The sequence below is a fragment of the Epinephelus lanceolatus genome, chromosome 18, assembly GCF_041903045.1.
Source record: "Epinephelus lanceolatus isolate andai-2023 chromosome 18, ASM4190304v1, whole genome shotgun sequence".
Classification (NCBI taxonomy): Eukaryota; Metazoa; Chordata; class Actinopteri; order Perciformes; family Serranidae; genus Epinephelus; species Epinephelus lanceolatus.
Genome location: NC_135751.1, coordinates 42,249,574 through 42,272,150, shown reverse-complemented (window position 1 = coordinate 42,272,150; position 22,577 = coordinate 42,249,574). Strand labels below are relative to the sequence as shown.

The 22,577-nt window shown below is 42.3% G+C and overlaps 2 protein-coding genes across 2 annotated transcripts; one reads left to right on the top strand and one right to left on the bottom strand.

The window, feature by feature from the left end:
* Positions 1 to 2,213: 2,213 nt before the first annotated feature.
* Positions 2,214 to 6,795, top strand: LOC117268886 (complement C1q-like protein 4). Its single transcript, XM_033645630.2, has 5 exons — positions 2,214 to 2,344; positions 2,480 to 2,551; positions 3,285 to 3,315; positions 3,516 to 3,760; positions 5,366 to 6,795. The coding sequence occupies exons 1-5, from the start codon at positions 2,330 to 2,332 to the stop codon at positions 5,669 to 5,671; spliced, it is 669 nt and encodes a 222-aa protein (XP_033501521.1). The 5' UTR covers positions 2,214 to 2,329; the 3' UTR covers positions 5,672 to 6,795.
* Positions 6,796 to 8,946: 2,151 nt separating this feature from the next.
* On the bottom strand, positions 8,947 to 14,276 carry LOC117268720 (T cell receptor beta chain MC.7.G5-like). Its single transcript, XM_078161062.1, has 6 exons — positions 14,253 to 14,276; positions 13,920 to 13,956; positions 10,747 to 11,094; positions 10,630 to 10,653; positions 10,434 to 10,540; positions 8,947 to 9,487 (listed from the first exon to the last, which is right to left on the bottom strand). The coding sequence occupies exons 1-6, from the start codon at positions 14,274 to 14,276 to the stop codon at positions 9,461 to 9,463; spliced, it is 567 nt and encodes a 188-aa protein (XP_078017188.1). The 3' UTR covers positions 8,947 to 9,460.
* Positions 14,277 to 22,577: the final 8,301 nt, after the last annotated feature.

Genomic DNA, 22,577 nt, shown 5'->3' with positions numbered 1-22,577 from the left:
ACAAGAACAAAGGTCACTCACTGACATGAAGAGAGGTCTCCAGCTCACAGACAAAACACTTCTTCTTCTTCTTCTTGGTTTTATGGCGGGAGGCAGCCAGCGTTAAGGTGCATCACCAGCACTTAGTATGTTGGGAGTGTAGACCAGATATTTTTGGAACAGTCTTCCAACACCACACTGAGTTCGTCCACTCCCAGCTTCCTTGTCTCCATCTTTAATGTTCACGTTCTTGGGAACACTTTGGGCAAAACTACATGTTCCTCTGATTCCTCTGCGTGACAGCGCTCACATGATCCTGAAGGATGTTTCAAACACCAGGATGAATCCACCAGCAGCTTTAAATACTTCCTGGTTGAACCACACTGCTAACAGCAGGGGTGAAATCAAACTGACAGTTGAAGCTGTTAAGAATGTATGTCACTTCAGTTCCTCCTTCGAGGTATTAAGATGTACAGAAATGTTACAGCACATTATTCAGATTGAAGTTCAGTTACTGAGTTTGGGAAGAAACAAAATGTAAAAAGAAAACCAACTGATTCCTCCCCCATCACATGGTTCCACTTGGTACAGTCCAACCTGCCAACACCTAGGGCACGTTCAATCTCACAATGTAAAACCATTCAGCTACAGTTTCCAAGGCTGCAACTTGAGTCTCTTTAATTGCATAAAATGTCCAAAAAAGTCAACTTTTTGTTAAAATAAAATGTCCAAATAATATTATCAAAATATCCATAAAAATGAAATGTCTGAAAAATATTTCTCAAAAAAGTCCAAAAAATGTTGCTGACATATAAAAAAAACATATTAAAATGTCAGAAAAAATGTTTTCATGTTGCAAAAAAAGTCAATAAAATGCATGAAAAATATTAATAAAATGTTGATAAAATGTATGTTTATCAACTGAAGTGGATCCTAAATGTTTCCCTGAGAATCACCTGTCTCCAAACCACATATTCACTTCCAGTAAAGGAGCGTTTGACCTGACTGGAAAGGGTGCAATGTGAACTTGTAAAACCCGGGATGGATCAGTGCCAGGTTCATCTCACTGGGTCACAGGTCTGTGACGGACTGTTTTTGTTTCAGCAGATCTGAGGACAAACTGTTTCCTGCAGCCTCTGACCTGAACAGTGTCAGTGCTCCCGCTCTGAGGACAACACTGCTCCGGACTGTTTGGAGGAACAGCAGCAGCTCCTGTTTGTGTTACTGTCATCATTGTTTTTAAACTCTGGCATCACACCGAGTACGTTCACGCACAGACCCAACAGTGACAATGACAACTGCTACAGGATCTCCAAGAAAAACGTTGATTTTGGTTGGAAACAAACAGTGATCTTCAGCTGAAGTCCTACGTTTTGTTGACCCATCCATCGTCCACGCCTTCCTCCCTGTGCAGACTTTATAATAACGTCACCTGACTTCATCCTTTGCCCCCGTCATCATAACTGCAGCCATTAGGGGGCTCTATCATCACTGCAACATAAACGTGTCGTTTTCAGGAAGCAAAAACAGCTCTTGTTGCACCTCAGTCCTTCAAACATATTGTCTTTGAAAAATCACCTCATGTCAAGTTTTTCTTTGATATATTACTGGATAACACTTTATATTAAGGTACTGTAATAAGCGTTAATTAATGCTTAATAAGCACCAATTAACAGTTAATGAGCACTTATAAGACAGAATAAGCTCATTACCATTAATAAGACTATATAAGTGTTAATTATAGCATAATTAACATGTTTTTTTTTACCTTTAAACTCATCCAGGAGGATGAGTTTAAAGGTAAAAAAAGAGACAGAATACATCAGGACAAAAAGTCGAAAGTCAAAGACATTTGAAATTTTCATCGACTAAAATGTGACTTTAGATAAGGTAAGGTAAACGTTATTGTCCCCTATGGGAAATCCATCTTGGGCACAGTGCTACATTTCATTGCTTCACAGGACAAGATAAAAACATCATCACAATGACAGTTCTATCACATAAAACAGACATGGACTACATTTAACAATCACAACACAGAAACATACAGAGACGTCTAAAGTGCAAGAAAAAGTAGCACGAGCCCGGGTCGCTGCAGAGCCGCGCCACCGGATAATTAAACTAATAAACATTTTCAACTGAAGACTCAGACTACATCTAAAATAGCTGTCAACATTAACAGTGTGTGTGTGTGTGTGTGTGTGTGTGTGTGTGTGTGTGTGTGGTAGGCATGAGTTAGTCAAACAGATTTTGTAACAGAGCAGCAGGTGGACTTTGTCTGCTGAGCACAGAGACACTTCAACAGGATCCTGGCAGAGTGTATCAGAGCTGAATAACCCTCAGCAGGAAGATGAGCTCCACCGAGGTACCTGTCTGTCTGTCTGTCTGTCCGTCTGTCTGTCTGTCTGTCTGTCTGTCTGTCTGTCCGTCTAACTGTCTGTCTGCTCCTTAATGTGTCAGATGTTTTCCGGTTACAGTTTTTGGTTTCTTTGTCTCACAGATTCGTCCTGTTGTTGTTATTCTGACGGCATTATGTGTGACCGGTTTGGTCGAAGCCGGCCCGGTGCACTCAGTAAGTGAACTCACCTTTGACCCTTGACCCAATGTAATCACACAGAATTAGGTGAAATGACCAGAAATTCCTAAAACCACATTACGTGGCAGCGGCACTGTTGAGTTTAGGCGCCAAAACTACTTTGTTCAGCGCATTCTCACTGCGACCTCGTCACATGTTTGGTTGTTACGTTTAGCCAACACACACATGTGGTTGGGTTTAGGACAAACAAACAGGGTTTGGCTTTAGAATCTTACAGGAAGTGAACACTGACCTCCTGATGAAAGTCGGTGGTTGTTGGATACATCCAGCACCTCTCTCGCCCACCCTACTCAGACTTCCGCCGCCTTAAGTTTTGTTGTTGGCATGCTGCGTTTACCCTGACACTAACAGCAACCGGCTGGTTTTTGATGACTTCGGAGTGAGACCAGGATGCTTTGTTAGGTTCAGAAAAAGATCACGTTTTTGGTAAAAAAAAATGATGCTTGTTACAGACAGACATGAGTTTCTCATAAAGTTACGTAATTATGTCCCAAACAGGTGAAGTTAAAAGAAGTCCACACTGACTTTTAGTTTTACACAGGACACAAGCAGTAGTCTGCGGGGTGAAAGTCCTGTGTTTGTTTGACTCGTCCACCTCCTGACCTTCTCTCTACACAGACTGACTACATGTCGCTGTGCATCCGTGCCTCATGTATTCTGGACGTTACACTGACTGAACATAACCTCTGGTCTCTGCCTCTCTCCACAGATCCCTCGTCAGAGAGCAGCCAGACAACAAGGTGTGTTTGTATCCATGTGTCTGAGACAGAGAGATGAAGTGGGGTTGTGTGAGGTACCTATCCACAGTCAGTGTGTGACCTACAGTCGATGTCAGTCACACAACCCCACTTCAAAAACTCTCTCTTTAAAACCAGCATTTCATGTGTTGTGCAACATGACATGGAAACACACCTGACTGAGATGTGACTCTGTGTCCCAGGAGGCGCTGTTCTCTTTTACGCAGCCTTCCAGGGCTCTCTGAGAGACATCCTGTACAACCCAGTCATCTTCAACCAGGTGGTGGTGAACCAGGGCTCGGGCTACAACAACGACACGGGAGTGTTCACCGCACCTGTCCCTGGCATCTACCAGTTTGTGTTTGCTGCCCAGCTGTGCCGCGGAGACCACGACAATTCCTGGCGCTTCATGGTCAACGGGGTCCACAGCATGTCCTGCATCGCTCAGGTACACAAAACTGAACTAGACTCTAAAAATACAGATACAGATAACATCAGAGGGCTGCAGCATGACGTGGGACCCACACAAATCTCATGGGAGCAGGTGTTTTTTTAACTTTGCTTCAGGTCAGAGCAGGCGGTCAAAACTTAAGCTGTTGGTTGCACAGTTCATTGAAATACAAGGCCCTGGTGTGAACCGGCAGCTTTTTACAACGTTACAGAACGGAGCGTTGACAGCAGTTGTTTGTTTGAACTCATCTCGTCTTGAATCTTTGGTCTGAATTCGGCTTTACTGTGCTGCTGATGAGAGTCTGTAGCTGTGCGGCGGCTCTTTCTTTGGCTCGGTGTGTTTTCAGTCTCACCATCGTCCTCATTCATATCGAAACCAAAGTGGCTCCAAACAGCAGACCTGTAGGTTATTGGAGGATCTTCTATTTCCAGTCTGATAATGGCGTTACTGACCATCTTGTAATGAACTATCTTAGCATAGGTGTTTCCCAGAGTAGCTGTGTCTCAATTCAGCGGCTGCAGCCTTCAAAGGCAGCATTTGAAGACAGATTGCGTCACATTGGCGCGACCAAGGCCGTCCCAATTCAAAGGCTCCTTCAAATGCAGCCTCTTTCCCAGAATTTGGAGGGTGCAACGGACTCATGGTGCGTTCGTGTTGTACTCGGAGGCTCGAAATTCCCAGTTCCCAGTGGGAAGTTTAAACTTGAACGCGCCCTGAGATCGGATTTCCAACTCAGAAACTCGGAGCAACCGCATCAACCCCGACTTACGCATTCAAGATGGCTGCCGGTCACATACATAGTCAGTCAACACTCTGCTAAAGTACTGTTTATAGCAATTTTATCTTATTTGTTTTACATCAGGTCAGCCTCACCTGCAGCGTTCATCAGTTGGAGTGCATGATGGTTTTGAAGCTGTCTATACTCCCAAAGTGTAAGAGCAACAAAGGCTTTCTTGCGGGCGTCCATGTTTTTTTCCAACTTGTCCACCGTTGTCAACTAGTATGCAAAAACTGTTGTCAACTCGGAGGTGACGTCATTCCCACTTCCAACTTCCGACCTCCGAGTACAAAAGAATGCACCAAAATCCTTCGAGGCCCAGCCTATCCCAAGATGCATTGAGCGCTGGTGATGATCATATGTTACGTTCACTAACAGTGGTTGAGTAGCTAACGGTTAACTCTTGTTAATATTACTCTTAGCTAAAAGCACACAGCTTAAACAGTCTTAATTGAATAAGAAAACGGCGGTATCTCTGGCGGTGAATCATCTCCTCAAGGATTAAATAAAATAACAATCTCTGGGTCCATATTTTACAGCTAACTGACTTACTAGCTTACTCCCTCTTTCTTTAAACACAGCTGGTTGCTAGGTAACAGGAATGCTAACGGGTTGAGGCGAGAACTGATAAAACTGGGAAATCTTCGCAGACTAGATTGTCCCATTTCGGAGACCATTCGGTTTGGTTGAAACCAAAAACCAAACCAAAATTAGACAAACTAATTTGTTGTCTCTGGTAAAAACTTTGAGGGTCTACTGGAAAGGGTTGGCTGATTTTGAGATAAAGCTGAGTAACAGAACAATCTTCCCCTCCTGTCCTCCAGGTGTCTGGTCTTGACACAACCCTCAACACCTGCTACTACATGAAGGAGCTGAAGAAAGGCGACCAGGTGTGGGTGAAGCAGGAAGTGGGAAGCTGCGCCTGGGCCAGCACCATCTCCAACACTATCACCTTCTCTGGTGTCCTGCTGGCGACTGAGGGTGTGTCCACGCTGGGAGGGAAGTATAGCTCCTGTCCACTGCCCAGCCTGGGACACAGCAGGGACATTGTGCCCCCCTCTGCAGGCTGCAGAGTGTCTCTGGACAGTGTGGCCTTCGCTCTGTTGCTCTGCTGCCTCCTCTGGGATTAATGAGAGCCAACACACAGACACCTGCTGTGTATTTTATAAGCTATGACTTTATGCTGTTTGATTATTCAAAGGTTCCAGATCTACTTGATGTTTTCTTCCTTTTTTAAAGTGTCAAACTTTCCAACTCGGTCTCACTCCGAAGTCGCTGAATACCTGCGCGTGGTCAATCCGACCAAAATTCAACATCTGTCCAACGCAAGAGTCCAATGTCTCTCTGACGTCATACTGACGTGCGTTGCCAGCTGGGGAGTTGATAAAAATGTTGATTCACTCATCTGAGTCGTTTTACCGTGCGCTCAAAGAAGTGACATTATCAAGCAGCAGCAAGTGTCTGACAGATCTTGTTTGCCCTGAATACCAGGGAGCCTGTCTTTAAGATAAAGTACGATAACAGCAGTTTTCTCATTATTTACTGCACAGATTTTTGGATCTGTGACAGAAACAAAAACTCTGCCTGTACAGCGACTGTACACACACTCAGGGTACCTTGCACATCATATCTCGATGTAGAAAGTCCATGACCAAACGTTTATATGTGACAACTTAAAGTGTTTTCTTTTCTTTTTGTTCGACATTTAAAGGTTCAGTGTGTCAGATTTCACGAGATGTTAATGGCGTCTAGCGGTGAGGATTACAGATTACAACCACTTGAAACTTTTTTCAGTGTTCATCGATATATATATATCACTTTATTATTGTCCAGTTTGGGACGTCAGACTGTTCCTGCAGACAAAACATTATGGAACATGGAAAATTCATGCAGAGTTTCTAAATGAACAAATCACAGACTTTTAGAGATGTTGTATTATTTGAAATTTAGTTTTTGCACAACAGACATTGAAATAAACGGATTTATACTTTATGACACACTTGTAATTAATAAGATTAACCCAATGTCCTCATTTGAGGACATCTTACTTCCTGTTCAAAAACAGCGTTTAGTTTTTAGACTCATCAGGTCCGACTGATCCCAAACAGCTGTGAGACATTAGACATGTGTACCAAACTAAAGCTGAAGGTCTCAGGAGGATTAAAGGTTCATTATTGTTCATTATTGTTTTTAAATATCTGTTTTGGTTTTCATAAACTCCTGAGTAATAAAAAGAAAAAAAAAGTGGCTCTTATTCAGTGATGTCATAAAAATATTGATTTACACAGCTGTAATATTTGGCTTTAAAATCACCCTGATGTTTCTGTTTCTTATCTCAGTTACTGTGTTGATGTTGCATGTATGCATCTGTTGAAATCTACAGAGCCCCTTTAAGGTCAAGTCAGGAGATTTTTTTTGGACTGACTTTTGCGTCCCCTCGCAATACTTTCTGCGTTACCTTGCAATAAATTTGGCGTTCCCTGTTCCCAGGAGCTTACTTAATTAGGTTCCCGAACCTAATTAAGTAAGCTACTTACAACGGCATGAAAGACAATAATAACAACACTACAGTTTAAAAGGAGATCTCACCAGGTTTATACAAGTTTATGTTGGTCACTGATCAATGCGGGCATCTAAGAGGAAGTGACAGTGGTGGCTCATGGGAATCCAAAACGTTATTGCAAGGGAATGCAAAACTATTGCGAGGGGGCACAAAAGTTATTGCGAGGTAACGCAATGTATTGCGAGGTGACACAAAAGTATTGCAAGGTAACGCAATGTATTACGAGGTAACGCAAAAGTATTGCAGGGTAACGCAAAAGTATTGCGAGGTAACGCAAAAGTTAGTCAAAAAAAAAAAAATCTCCCAACTTGAACTTTAAGGGGCTCCATAGAAATCTACAGTAAAATAAAATCACATTTGTTTTTGAATTTCTTGTATTTTACCGACATGTTTGTTGTGGCGTTCGGGTCAGTTTTAAGTTAATGTGCATGAACACTGACTGCAGGAATTCAGCTGAATCAGTGTTGACGTTCAGTGAAGAGCTGAAGTCAGTGTTGTAACAGTCCTCACCGTCCAGCAGGTGGAGACACCTGACTGATAATGTCCATACATCCTGAGGTGGAACATGGGACGTAGTGACCTCACCGCTGGGGTGAAAGAAACAGCATTGATGCTATGAGCTCTAATGTTAGTAGTAACATAGTTTTTATATAGTAGGACACAGAAATGCTGAAAAGCAGTTCAACAGCGTAACTTGTGTGACTGTGACAGAGCGAACGCTGTGATGTTCAGACAGCTGCAGGTCATCCTGGACCTTCAGTTGACACACACACAGCTGTCTGCTGCAGAGGCGTTCAGGGTGCGGGTCGTTGCACAGATGCAGGTGTCGTATGCAGAGGTTGTGGTGAAGAGGAGGACGGCAGCTTCTTCGTGTCTCTGCACAAAGACGTCGCTCTGTGACCACATCCTCTCCTCTCCTGTTCAGAGACGAGAACTCTGACTTCCTGTTGTTATGAGCCATGGTCGACTCACATGTCAACGTTTACTTCTGTTCTGAAAGTGACTGAAATCAGAAAGTTAATCAGGAAACAAGGGATCTTTATGGGGAGACAGCAGGTCGACAGTAGATGCCACATAGACGTGGTTTACATCATCTGAAAACTGGGAACCTGAGGATTAATTTGAGATGCAGCTCAGCGCTGTGTGTCGATTTTTCTCGTCATAAATCTGTAATAAACATTTTGTTTTAGTTATACGCCTGTTCAAATTTTACAGGTTTAGAGTGTACAGGGACTCAGAACATTCTGATGGAAGTATATGAAGTATATGATGCACATTCACATGATCAATTATGTGTCATAAGATATGGCAGCAATTCCTAGGTTGCCTTCAACCTGCTGCTCCAGCACCCAACAGCAAACAGGACACCAAAGGCTCATGAGACATCCTCAGCATTGTCCGGCAGATGTTAAAGGACCTCAGCCTCCTCAGAATATACTGTAGAGGTGGCTCTGTTCCGTCTTGTAGAGGCCTTCAGTGTTCTTGTTCTTCTACTTTCGTATGACACCAGTATCATTGTTCTAGCTAGAACACCGGCGGCCTGGTGGGTCTCATGTTGCAAACCAGATGACCCAGTTTGTTGAGCCAGGACTTTGTGTTGTAGATGAAAAACACACGTCAGAGACAAAAGGTTGAATTCTCAGAAAAACTACTGATAAGCAAGCTGCTAAAAATACCCGCAGACTGAGATATGTGGGCGGCGTCTTCCTGTCTTTACGGAAACTGACACAACAAGCACGTTAACTGCCGACAGTGGATAAAGACTGTGTGATCTGACAGGTGAGAACATCAACAACGTCTTACTTTAGACGGACTCTAATGAGGAATAACGATGCCGTACAGTCGGTCTCCTCTGACAAACTTTTATTAAGATTTATATTCAGCATGAAGCACTTCACAAACACCGACACCAACAGACATGATGGAAAATATCAGTTAGCAATGGAGATCAAATCAATGCTAACAGGGTTCCCACACATTTTATTAATTTTAGAACTTTTCCATAATATTTCTTTCCCACAAAGGGGGAGTGACCTTGGCGATGATGCGCTGCTGGTCTGGTCTGTGTATCAGCACTAGATTATAAATTGGTAATAAAAGGAGCATATATCACTTAATGTTGAACAGGATTTGGGAATTTTTTATGTACATACTTAAACTACAGTCAAAACAATGTTTATTCCAAACTTTTCCAAACCATTTCCAGGCCTAGAAAACACTTTTCTAATTTAATAACTTATCCAGGAATTTCATAACTGTGGGAACCCTGTAACTTGTGCAGACTGACGAGATGAATGAGCACTGGAAGCAAAGCATTTATAGAAAGTCAAAGAATCTGGTGTGTGCTGCTCAGCTCTCAGTCCTTGTGTTTTCCAGATGAGCCCTGTGCAGCAGACAGAGAGAGAGAGAAAGACACACCGTAAGTGATTTATTAAAAAATAATATCATTATTAATAACACCAACACCTGCTTCACTGAAGCACGAACAAAGATTAGGGCCATGTTACAGAAAAAAAAAATCTTAGATTTCGAGAATAAAGTTCAAATATTACGAAATTAAACTTTTTTAGGAGAAAGAAGTCACAGATTAAGACGAGAAGTTGGTAACATGGTATAAAAAGAGACAAAGTGTGTACAAGCAGTGTTAGCGGTGACGGTAATATACGTTTGAACAGTACTGAAGTAATATAACATGTTACCAACCCACTGGGTGCCATGATGGACACGACTAACGCAACATGAATGACACAAAAAATGCGGATTAAGCAGCGTGAATTAGGTGAGTAACATGATTTAACGTCATGGGCTAATTTGCAAGAGTTGAAAAATTTGAACCTCAGCGATCAGTTCGCGATGCGATGGCCAATCAGAGTTGAGATCCTCCTGGGAGGACGTACCGGCTGAAGTTCATTCATCTATTCAGTGATTTCACATGCATATGATGCGAGTCAACACAAAATATTCTAGCGTTCAAACTTGTGGGGGTAAGGTGACACAAAAACTTGCATCACATTTGGTGTGAACAACATAAAAAACACTGATATCTACCTGCTGCTTCATTCAGTGTTTTTTTAAACCAGCTAAAATCAGCTGGTCCATTTGTTAGAGAGGAAGAGACCTTTTTGGATAATTCAGCTGAACAATGAACACTGAAGGAATTCTAACCAGGAGAAGTTTCAGCTGATGCTAGACGTCACGAAATCCCCCTAAATCTGACACACTGTTCCTTTAATGCGCTGTCTGACCATGAGCACCTTCATTTAAATTATATTATATGTATACACATATATGTGGTACAGTGACACATCAATGACTCATGTTGGACGAACCTGAAGCTTCCACACCAGAAACACCACAAAGACTCCAAAGACGATGCTCTTGACGATCAGAACAACGTAGGACAGCAAGGCAGCGTGCACGACCCTCAAATATTTCTCTGCCAAAAAAAAAAAAAGAAGCATAATTTTAATGACGTGTCTGAGTTGTGTCAAAGCTTTGAGGTTGTGGGTTCATATCCATATTTACCTCTGATAGCTGCAGCTCCTGGTCCTGACAGAAAACAAAGTTTTTATTTCAGTGCAGTCACGACTTTGACATCATCAAAAACATGTTGATGTTCCTCTGAGACACAAATAAACAAACCTTTAACACCTTCGACCCAGTGCGACGTGGACACAGTCTGGCTCCCGTTGAAGAAGCCGATGCTGCAGCTGAACCTCCTGCCTGGTGTGAACCAATCACTGAGCGGGACCCTCAGCCTACTGCTGATGCTGTAATGTTCCTCTTCCCATAGGGCAGTGCCGTCAGTCGCCACGCCATCTGTGACATTCACCCCGTCGACCTGCCAGAATACACTCACATGGTCCGGGTAGAAACCAGAGGCCACACACACCAATGTCTTCTTGTTTTTCTTGTCTTTGTTGTTTTGACACTCATTTTGTGAAGGTGGAAGGACTCTGACTGTCGGTGGGGTGACGGTGCGCTTTGAATCTGTGGTGACAAAAGAGACAAATCATTAGATCCACATTTTGGGATATACACTAACTGCCTTTCTTGACAGAAGCATGATGATGATACTGCTCTCATGTCTGCAAAATAATTATGTGGCCAGAGACAGCAGCTGGTTAGCTTAGCTTAGCATAAACACTGGAAACAGGGGGACACAGCTAAACTCAATTTTTCTAATTTGTTCTAACTGCTCGGTTCGTCTATATGCAGATGATACAGTGATATACGTCTCTAAACTCTATTTCTGACAAACACAAACTTCCCTACAATCTGGTGTTTACATCAAACAAAACTGTCTCTAATCTAAAAAATGACTAATGAATAAAACTAAATCTTACAGAATGGCTTTTGGTACAAAACAGAGCCTGGGGCACCTCCCTTTTTTAAACTGCAGTTAGTGGCTATTTTTGACATTAATATTGTTTGATATTCATCAATATTCATTTGTTTTTTAAAGTGAAATATAAGATTACAGATTTACCCTGTAGTTGTAGATATTATTTTGTTACTAACTCACAAGTCCATAAATACACAACTGAACAAGCTCTGAATCTTTGTTTGTATAAAACATCCTGCGGTCAGTTTTATATCAGATATGGCGGAGATGTTTTATGGAATGAAAATGTTCATTTAATGGATTCTTCTGTGTCTTTGTACAAAAAGAGACCTTTGATTTTCAACAAAACTGATCACTCTTAGGAATTGTTGTTCATGCTGTTAGTATAATATAATACAATTACTTAATATTTAAAAGTTAACTATACATATATATATATATATATATATATATATATGTATGTATAGATATGTGGCGAAATTGTTTTGAATTCTAGTATTTGAAAATTATTTGTGCTATTTACTGATCTAGACAGTGTTTTATACTTCAGAAATATATACTATCAGAAAGAAACTTGCTTTACAACTTTGAGAGATGTTTATTGAAATGCTCAAACTAACATTTCCCGCATTTAACCTCTCTAACTCCGCCAGGACGCCGACGTCCTCGCTCCCCCCCTCCTCTGTTTAATGGTATCTCCCAGGCGCACTACATCATCAAACCATGTGATGTTTGGTATTGCCGGATTCAGGAAGCTCTTGACTTTTCAAAAATAACATTGTTTTTCTTTTATTTATTATGTATTTCGCACCAGAGCAGCCTAAACACACAAAGTCCAAAATCGCGATGATTGGTGACAAGTCATGTCATGGCCTTTCTCGACAGGAAAAGTTAAAGGATTACTCGCGATCTTATGTGGAGCTGTTAGCGGGGACTTAGCTGGTTTATAAAAGGTAAGAGTCTCACTCCTACCACTATTTTTGGCTGAGATATACCGTCTAGAAAGTGGGATCATAACTTTCACGTTTCATATGGCTTTATTTGGTGATATTTTATGGTGTTTCTGTGTCATAAACAACATCAGCTATCATAATCACACCTGATTTCAATAAGGTACAATGTTTGAAGCTGGCTGAGTGTTGTTTGATCACTGATAGTACTGTTTTGAAGCAGAGTGACCCACTTGTCATTTGGAGCTCCGCCTGGATCTTTTCATGGTAAAAACACTGTAGAATGGTCATACTTTGAGCAGTCTTCTTCAAATTTGAAACAAGTGTTCATTGATAGTGTGCCTACAGCCCCACAGTGTCATTTACCTGCTCAGATGAAGCCACAGACAGTTATTCATCCTGAAAATCATTTTTTATTTTATTTTAGGCAAAATCTTCAACTTTTTACTGACTTCAGAGGCCCATTACTCTGTCTCTGTATCACCTAGAGTGTTTTTGACACTTTCACAAGAAACTTCAGAGAGTTTTCTTTCTGGCAAGACCTCATGCATGCATGTAGTCAGAGCGGTTCAGAAGCTACAGTCATTTTAATTTGGGTATGTCATTTTAGGCGTTTTTGCTACAGAATGGGGGTGGAGTGCAAGAGTTAATGCAGCATACAGTAGCCTTTTTAGATTTGTCCTTGGATCTCTTTTTCCTTCTTGTCATTGCACATCGTATGACAGACTCAGCTGGTTTTCTCATGGTTGAACGAGACATTCATTGGTTGCAACTAATTTTCAAATGTGTCCCCTTTACCTGTCCTCATTATCTAAAACAGTGTTCATATGATCAACTGACACACTCTGCTCAGCTTCTTTTTGTTTGTTTTTTTTGTATTCCAACAGTTGCATATGCAGAGGTGTAGATTTCAGGGGACACGCCTCCCCTTAATATTTAGAACACTTGTATTTGTCTTTTATTTTGACAAAATTGAAGATGTTTACACCATAAATTGATGCAGAAAGAGATCAAAGCAGTGTTTAAAATCAACAGAATTAAGGAAATTAAGTGTTTGATGCTCATAATTTTCTGGCAGAGCCAAATTCAATCTGTAAAATAAACATAAAAATTTCCCGACAGTTTTAGAGAATAAAACCTCAACACGTCCCTCACAGATATCAAACTGAGCTTTGAATTATATTTTTAAAAATATTACATAGAACAGCTGATGTATTGTTTTTAACCTTACTGCCTCAGGTATAAGTCACTTTGCTTTCCGTCCCAAAGTTAGCTTCACAATCAGTCACACTGAGAGCAATCATTTGGACAAACAGCTTGTTCTTTTGTCGCCGCAGCAGTTTGCTTTAGAGCAGCTCAGGACCGAAACAAGACCGGCACATGCCGCCACTTCTTCCACAATTTAAAGGGTGAATATTACATCTACTGACACCAAATAAAATCACCTTAAAGCTGCACAGTCTGTCTGATAAACTGACAGTGAAACACTCAGTTTGATGTGTTGCTGCCGATTTTCTTACCCAACACGGTCAGTTTAGTTCCAGCTCCAAAACGAGCCTCGGCGAATCATCACAGAGCTCTCAGCCTGTGACACAAACATGTCTCTGTGCTCCGCTCTGATATCATCGTTTGTTTTGAAGGTGACCAGATCACTAGATCCTCTCAGGAGTCTTTGCATGTTTTGGAAATTTGCTTTGAGAATCTTAAGACATTTCAAATATCCCAAAATACAATATTCAACTGAAACACGTAGCTCAACTGGTCGTCTTGGTTTGGATCATCTCTCAAAGTCTTCAGACAAATCTGATCCTTCATCGTCATGATGAAGTGCAGTTGTGCGAGCACCGACTTACCCAGACCAGTGAGTTTAGCTCCATGTCCAGAGTAGCTTCAGCTACTGGGTCACAGGTAGCGCTCCACAGTGAGTGTGTTAAATGCAGGAGGAGGTTTTTGTACAGTGGCTGTGCTGGTTTGTATCACCGTGCCCCCCCTGTCCTCACAGCGAAAAAGCATTACACAAAAACCTGACTTCTCCTGTTTCTCCTTCCCCCACCCGGCTGTCTCGTATCTCAGCCTCCATCTCTGTGAGTCTGAGAGCAGCTGTGCAGCTCGGTCTGACTGACGGGAGCTCTGTACAGCATCACTGCTGCTATTTCTGAGACAGCTAAGAAAAGAGGTGAGCAGGAAAAGACAAGAGTGTGACTCTTTGTGCAGCAGCTGCACACAGGAAGTGACATCTTCACTGGTCACACCTCTTTATCCCACCCACTCCTACCTGATATAATCTTCTCCAGACAGCACTTGTGTTTAATCCTTCAGTTGTTTATTGTGGCAGTGAAAACACTGAACCATGAGCTCTACCTCCATCTACTGGCTGAGTCTAAACTTTGGTGGAATTATTTTCCGTCCTTTACTGATTTAATTAGCATATTGCATGAGGATCATAATCTATTTTATGTAATAATAATAAATAAATTATTTGATATAGCGCCTTTCATAGAATGACATGAAAACCCTACGTGAGCTGACTGACCTGAGCTGGTTGGTAGGTTTGATTGATAAATGAGAGGCGATGTCTTTAAGTCCCCAAGTTCCACCAAGCATGAGTAATTATTCTCATAAAAGACAAAACATAAAGTTGAGTTATCAACCAGCTGAATCTCTGCCAAACTGTTTGAGTATGACGTCAGAATGCTGCTGTGTTTGTGCTGTCACCTCCTCAGCTCCTCCCGCTGAGCAGCCGGCTCTTCAGGGTGCCTGTTCATGTGGTTTTCTGCAGGTGTGCTGGAGGGTTTTTGTTGGGGAGTCTGGCGCTTTGTATCGCTGTGCGACTGTACGCTGCACAGAAATAGTGCCCACTGTCTTCAGGATGCCTCAGTCTGAGCAGATGGAGGAAAGCCTCCTTCTCACCGTCTCCACTGACGTTAAAGCTGCCCTCAAAGCCCTCCTCAAGAACTTGAACTCTTGTGTAACTTGTGAAAGCGACCAGCTTTAAAGTAGAGTCTTCTCCTGTGCGCCGATACCACAAAACAGTGTCGTAGTTGTTGACGCTGTGTTTGCAGGTCAGTTTGACTTTTGACTTTGTCTCCCACAGCAGATCGGCTGGAGTCTGACGAACACTGTGACTTTCATTTGGTGATATTCCTGCAGAGAAGAGCAAGAAGAGTTAAATTAAGATAAAGCCATACGATCAAACTTATAGTGATGAAGCAAAAACAAATATGCTGATTTACCTTCGATCCAGAAGAGCAGGAGAATAATTGGAATTAAAGCGCTGTGCATGTTGAGAACACTGAACTGTACGTGTCTGAAGCAGGAAGTGGAAGTGATTCAGTACAGACGCATCCCATGAAGAAGAGCATGAAAAGGTTTTACGTCAAAGGCAGAGATGAACCTGATGTGCTGTGCCTCATATTCACATCCTTTCATGTTAAAGAGAAACAAGCTTGTCTCTGCTCCACTCTATGACACATCACGTCTTCTTGAGCCGCCAATACAGTGACAGGAAAATACAAACTGAGTCATTTTGACTCAAATACTTTTGTGTCAATAAACATCAATAATAAGACCAGAGTTTTAAAACTTGCAAACAGCACCAAGAGTCTGTAGTCTGAATTATACAGAGTCCCTTAAAGGTCAAGTTGGAGATTTTTTTTGAAATGAGTTTTGCGTCCGCGAGGGAACGCAAAAGTATTGCAAGGGAATGCAAAAGTATTGCGAGGGAACAAAAAAGTATTATGAGGGAACGCAAAAGTATTGTGAGGGAACACAAAAGTATTGCGAGGGGACGCAAAATTTATTGCAAGGGAACGCAAAATTTATTGCGAGGGATTGCAAAACTATTGTGAGGGGACGCAAAAGTAATGCAAGGGAACACAAAAGGATTGCGAGGGAACCCAAAATGTATTGCAAGGGAACGCAAAAGTATTGCGAGGGGACGCAAAATTTATTGCGAGGAAACGCAAAATTTATTGCAAGGGAATGCAAAATTTATTGCGAGGGAATGCAAAACTATTGCGAGGGAACGCAAAAGTATTGTGAGGGAATGCAAAACTATTGCGAGGGAACGCAAAATTTATTGCGAGGGAATGCAAAACTATTGCGAGGGAACGCAAAATTTATTGCGAGGGAACACAAAAGTGTTGTGAGGGTATGCAAAAGTAATGCGAGGGAACGCAAAAGTATTGCGAGGGAACGCCAAAGTAATGCGAGGGAACACAGAAAGTATTGCGAGGTAACGCAATGTATTGCGAGGTAATGAAAAAGTATTGTGAGGGAACGCAAAACATATTGCGAGGGAACACAAAATTTATTACGAGGGAACGCAAAAAGTATTGCAAGGGGATGCAAAAGTCAGTCCAAAAAAATTCTCCCTACTTGACCTTTAAGGGGCTCCGTAGAATTACAGCCCATAAAACAGAAATGTTAAATGGCGGGTCCGAGACTAAATGCCTTGATATCGTCCTAAAAGGAGAACCAAGCGTGTAACTCTGCCGACTTTTGTCCAGTAAGGACTGATTTCCAGCTCTGAGAGTCTTTATGAATCACACTGACTCGTTAGGGCTAACTGAGAGCATGCAGATGATACATTAAAATTATAAATAAGCAGGTTTACTGTCTAATTTGTGTATATATATGTATATATATATATATATATATATATATATATAAATATATGATGCAGGTGAAGGTCACGTGATCAGCTCCTCTGTCACCTGCAGAGTCAGCTGAACAGTCTGTAGCACAAACATTCACTGAATGTCCTGTGAATGCATCACTTAAGTGTCACAACTAATTTTGTTGTATTCATGCGCAGTGACAATGAAGGCTTTCTAGGTTCTACTTTTTAACCTAAACTCCTACAAGAGAAAAGAACGTGGCGACACACAGTCGGCTTTTCACTGCGACTCAAATCTTCTTAAAGTGCTCTATTTCACAGTGACCAAACAAAAGATACCAGAAAACCAACTAGTAACACAACAGAGTAACTGTGAAACAAACCTCAATTCACAAACTCAAAACTGGTCAAAAGGCTCTGAAGCACAAAGTAAACAAGTTGAACACACTCATGAACAAAGTCGACTGGTTTGTCTGCAGTTACCTACAAACAAATCTACACACAGTCTGAATGCAGGGCTTTGTTGGCACAGGTAAAGGAGGGAAGAGCTTCAAAAAGTCTCCTGTCACCTGCTGGACCAATCCAGTGAGAGCAATCTCTTCGAGTGAGCCAATCAGCAGTCACCACCTGCCTTGCATCATTCACTCACACTCCGAGGGGAGGAGAAACAGATCACAGCAGAAACGTCATAACAACACCGGGACCAGAACTAGAACCTCCCAAAGGACCTCTGTGACCTCCTCAGTGACACTGAGTCATTCTAAAGGAACACTAGAACCACCTAAAGAACCTGTACAACAGTGTTAAAGAACACCAGGACATGTTTCAGTCTGTAAACTTTGTTTCTCTGCAGGTTGATGAAGTTCAGGTGCAGGTTCGTTGTGTTGATCAGCGATGGAGACGGTCCAGTGGTGAAGGACGCCGCCCACCAACGTAGGGTAGGGTATCAAAGGATTGTAATAGATTATCTGCATGGTTTAAGACATCACATAAGAAAAACTGTTCAGGAGGGATTTGAACTCACAACCTTCTGACTGTGGAGCAGTTCCTCTACCAGCTGAGCTCTCAGGAGTCTGTGGAAGCACCTTAATATCTCTATCAAGGTGGAATTTCTAAGGGTTGCTCCACATTGTGGAACTTCCTGTTTCAGGTTATTCAATAGATGAATAAATACATTTTTAAATCAATTAAAGGGTTTTGATTGCAATGTTACTTTGTACTTTTTTCAGACTTACCTTTCCTGTGGTCCTTCCTTGTTGGTCAGTGATGGAAATTCGGAAATTGAAATGCAATTGCAATGAACGATGTTTGTGAACGCAAGGTTTAAAATTTTCAGCACACACTCCTGTGTGACATACCTCAGGCGGGGTTCGAACCCGCAGGTTGGCAGTTCTCTACGTTGGTGGTCGGCGTTCTTCACCACTGGACCGTCTCCGTTGATGATCAACACAATGAACCAGAGAGAGATGAAGATCAGACTGAAGCTGCACAAACTTCACCTTCATCAACCTGCAGAGAAACAAAGTTTACAGACTGAAACATGTCCTGGTGTTCTTTAACACTGTTGTACAGGTTCTTTAAGATGGTCTAGTGGTCACTGAGGAGGGACAACTGGTCTTTAAACACAATGGAACAAATTGACACTGACAAAATAAGAAACTTTAAGTCTTGTGTGTGTGAGACTCATTACTCTAAACAGTTCTTACAGCTCAACTGGTAGAGATCTACTTTTACTGTCCGAAGGGTGTGGGTTCAAATCTCACTTGTGCTCTTGGAGAGATCAGACTGATTCATGTTTGAATCCATTTTCAATTGAGGTAAAAATTTTGAGTTGGCTTTAACACTATTGACTGTATCAACCTCTAGAGCTCGAGTGCCCCCGGTACTGGGGGAGGGGCCGCCCTGCCCATTGCCTTTCCTATTCAATTGCTTCACAGGACATTTTAACACATGAAGACATCGTCAGGTTGCAGACTGTTTTGAGCTAGCTTAACCATGTCTTTGCTGCTGCTGTTGCAGTACAAATCCGGGTGGTGAGGGTAAGGTTTTATACCCAGCTGACATCTAAGATTTCAGTCCCCCAGCCTTTAATGTCATGGACTGTGTCTCCATCTGTTGGCTGAATCAGGTACATTTGCTCTTCTTCACTTTAATAGCAACAGTTTTGGCAATGGCAAAGCTCAGATGTTATGATTGGTTTGTTCAAGGTTCGGAGCTGCAAGTGCATCATTCCAAAAGGATATTGACTCTGGAAGTTACTGAAGACATTTAAAATGATTGAGTCAGTTTCAGGGTGATGGTAGTGCGTGCATGCTGGATCACTGCCGTTGCTCAGTGGAGCCATGTTTGACTTTTGACCTCCTTCAGTGTCTCAGACATCTGACATGAAAGAGGAAGAGGACCTGACTGCATCAGGACGGCAGCAACTTCCACAGAGACAAACTGTTCAGGAAGAATTTGAACTCACAACCCTCTGACTATGGAGCAGCTTCTCTACCAGCTGCACCATGTCCAGACACAGGACGCTCCTCTGCTTTGTGCTCAGTAACTTCACTTTACTTGAAAATGGATTCAAACAGACATAAAATCAGTCTGAACTCTGATCAGCTCTGAGTGTCTTCATGAAACAGACCTTTCACAATAAGACATATCTTGATGAAATGTCCCCTGATGGTTGACAGAAGGAAAATACAAACAGCAAAGTGGGATTTGAACTCACAACCTTGACACAGTAAAACTACATCTCTACCAGCTGAGCTGTCAGGACTTCCAGAGATAAACTGAGTCTCACACACACAAGAATTGAAGTTTCTCACTCTCTCAGTGTGAATCTGTTTCATTCCCCCAATCCCAAATGGATCCCTTACAGACTCGCTGACTCAAGCCCTAAGCCCTTACAGACCTTCAGTGGAAACCAAGGAAAACCAAGGGGAAGGGCCAAGACAAGGGCTAAAGGGAAGAAATGGAATTGGTCCTATGTCTGTAAGGGCTTAGGGCTTGAGTCAACGAGTCTGTAAGGGATCCATTTGGGATTGGCGGACTGTGTTTAAAGACCAGTTGTCCCTCCTCAGTGACCACTAGACCATCTTACAGAACCTCTACAACCTCCCACAGGACCTCTGTAACCTCCTCAGTGACACTGAGACATCTTAAAGGAACACTAGAACCACCTAAAGAACCTCTACAACAGTGTTAAAGAACACCAGGACATGTTTCAGTCTGTAAACTTTGTTTCTCTGCAGGTTGATGAAGGTGAAGTTTGTGCAGCTTCAGTCTGATCTTCATCTCTCTCTGGTTCATTGTGTTGATCATCAACGGAGACGGTCCAGTGGTGAAGGACGCCGACCACCAACGTAGAGAACTGCCAACCTGCGGGTTCGAACCCCGCCTGAGGTATGTCACACAGGAGTGTGTGCTGAGTGTGTGTGCGGGAGTCAAATTTCAAACCTTGCGTTCACAAACGTCGTTCGTTGCGATTGCGCGTCCGAATTTCCATCACTGACCAACAAGGAAGGACCACAGGAAAGGTAAGCCTGAGCCCAGGGGGTCAAGCTAGCTACGTTAGCTAGCTTGATGGACAAATCTATTTTAAATGTAAAAAAATACAAAATCTAGAAAATATTTACATATTTATTCATATTTAGTACAAAGCATAGTTCCACAATGTGAAGCAACCCCTAGAAATGACACCTTAAAGGAGATATTGAAGTTAGTTATTTTATCAACCTTCAGCCTTGCTGCTCCGACACTGATCCGAAGGCCGTCTCTCAGTAGCTTACTCTCCGTGGTCTGCTGAGAGTCAGCGCTCCAATGACCGCTCAGTTGTAGACATTAAACACGTGGACAGTATCTTTAAACAAAAACTTGATAAGGAGGAAACTTCAGAAACATCTCTCCAGTGCCACACCTGGGCCCAATCATCAGCCCTAATCACTTTGGCACGCCCCCTTTCAAACAACACTGTGGGCCATCATGGTGTCAGAGCATTGCTGTGAGCATGGAAGGGTACCCACACTAAGGCTGTGCTGATGAACAGTTTTGGGGCATTGAAGCTTCAGAGAGAAATATTTGTGATTAATTGAAGATTTGAGGGAGTAACTTAGAGACGAGGACATCAGCCGATGTGCCTGGAATAACTAGACAAGTAGCCACTTCACCAGCACGAAGCATTAGCCATAAAAGCAAGAAAAAAAAAAAAAACAAGACGTCTAAGCTGTTACTTTAAGTTTCAGAGATACACAGCACACTGACTGGCAGAAGCAGGATTTGAAGCAGTCTCAGTCACTTGAGGCGTCTCTGACTGATGGTTGGAGGATAAATGGAGGATTTGAATATTGATTCTGACACTGATTACCATGGAAGCATTCAGGTCGGCCCTGACGCACACATACTTTATCATGACTTTAATAATGAGAAACAGTAACAAAGGTGAAATGTTTCTTTGTACTATAAGTTAGTAAAGTTGTTGCCTCAAGAATGCTTTTAGAGTTCCTTCAAATTTGGCACAAACGTCCACTTGAACTGAAGAATAAACTGATCTGAATTTTGTGGTCAAAGGTCAGCGTGACCTCACAAAACATGTTTTTGGCCATAACTCAAGAATTCATACGCAAATTCTGACCAAACTTGACACAAATGTCTGACAGGATAAAATAATGAAGGTCAAAAGGTCAAAGGTCAGCTTGACTGTGACATCATCATGTTTTAAGGAACAGAAGGGGAGACATTTGGTCAGATACTGAATTGGTGACTCTAATCTTGAAACTGTCAGAGACACTGGACTGGTGGGCGGAGTCAGACAACCACAGGGTGGTGATTCTAGTTTTTCTCCTGAAAATCAGATTGCTGTTTCATTAACGCTTTGTGAGTTTCATTCTCCTCTAATGTTGGCATGATGGCACATTTCAGTGACAAATTTCTGCGCAATAAATCCAAAACTTTTTTTCATGATAAGTGATAAAATATATTTTCTTTTTGTAATTTGTGCAAACTGAGCCTTTAAAGTGCTTTAAACCCCCCAGTCCCTCTTTGTGTCCATCTCCGTGCTTTCACCTGGCCTCACCTCATCCCCATCTCTCTGATATTTACCCTCAGTGTGCTGCTGAGTGCCTCTCGCCTGCAGAGAGGGGCTTCCTCTCAGCAAACAGAGCCTCCTCTGTGTGTGAAACTGGAGAGGTCAGCATTCCTCTGCACAGGCCTCAAATAAAGACCCAAATTCTTACAGAAATAATCCAAATTCCCGCTGGGACTGCAAACCTATCCGCCACTCCTGGGCAGCTGCCTCCCTCAAGGTGGACAATCAGTGTCTTTGTGAAGCTGATGCCAACAGGCTGAAGCCGGAGCAGGTCCACCGTGCAGCCCTCAGTCCTGCTGCTGGAGCTGTGTGCACACAGGCTGCAAAGACATGGCCTGCAAAGACGGCCTGGAGACACTGGATTATTTGGGACAAGTATCATCATCATCATCAGTGCTGGATTATCAGAGCTATATGTGTGTTTTATTGATGGATCACGGATGTTCAATATTTTCTTTTCAAATTGGATTTAATGATAAAACTTCA

Bases quoted from the DNA above. Each gene is read 5' to 3' on its own strand.
- LOC117268886 (XM_033645630.2), top strand. The intron at 2,552-3,284 runs GTAAGTGAACTC...CTCTCTCCACAG, and splicing joins AAGCCGGCCCGGTGCACTCA to ATCCCTCGTCAGAGAGCAGC. The intron at 3,316-3,515 runs GTGTGTTTGTAT...TCTGTGTCCCAG, and splicing joins GAGAGCAGCCAGACAACAAG to GAGGCGCTGTTCTCTTTTAC.
- LOC117268720 (XM_078161062.1), bottom strand. From the start codon at position 14,276: ATGGAGCTAAACTCACTGGTCTGG. The intron at 13,957-14,252 runs GTAAGTCGGTGC...TGATTCGCCGAG, and splicing joins AGCTAAACTCACTGGTCTGG to GCTCGTTTTGGAGCTGGAAC. The intron at 10,541-10,629 runs GTAAATATGGAT...TTTTTTTGGCAG, and splicing joins AGGAGCTGCAGCTATCAGAG to AGAAATATTTGAGGGTCGTG.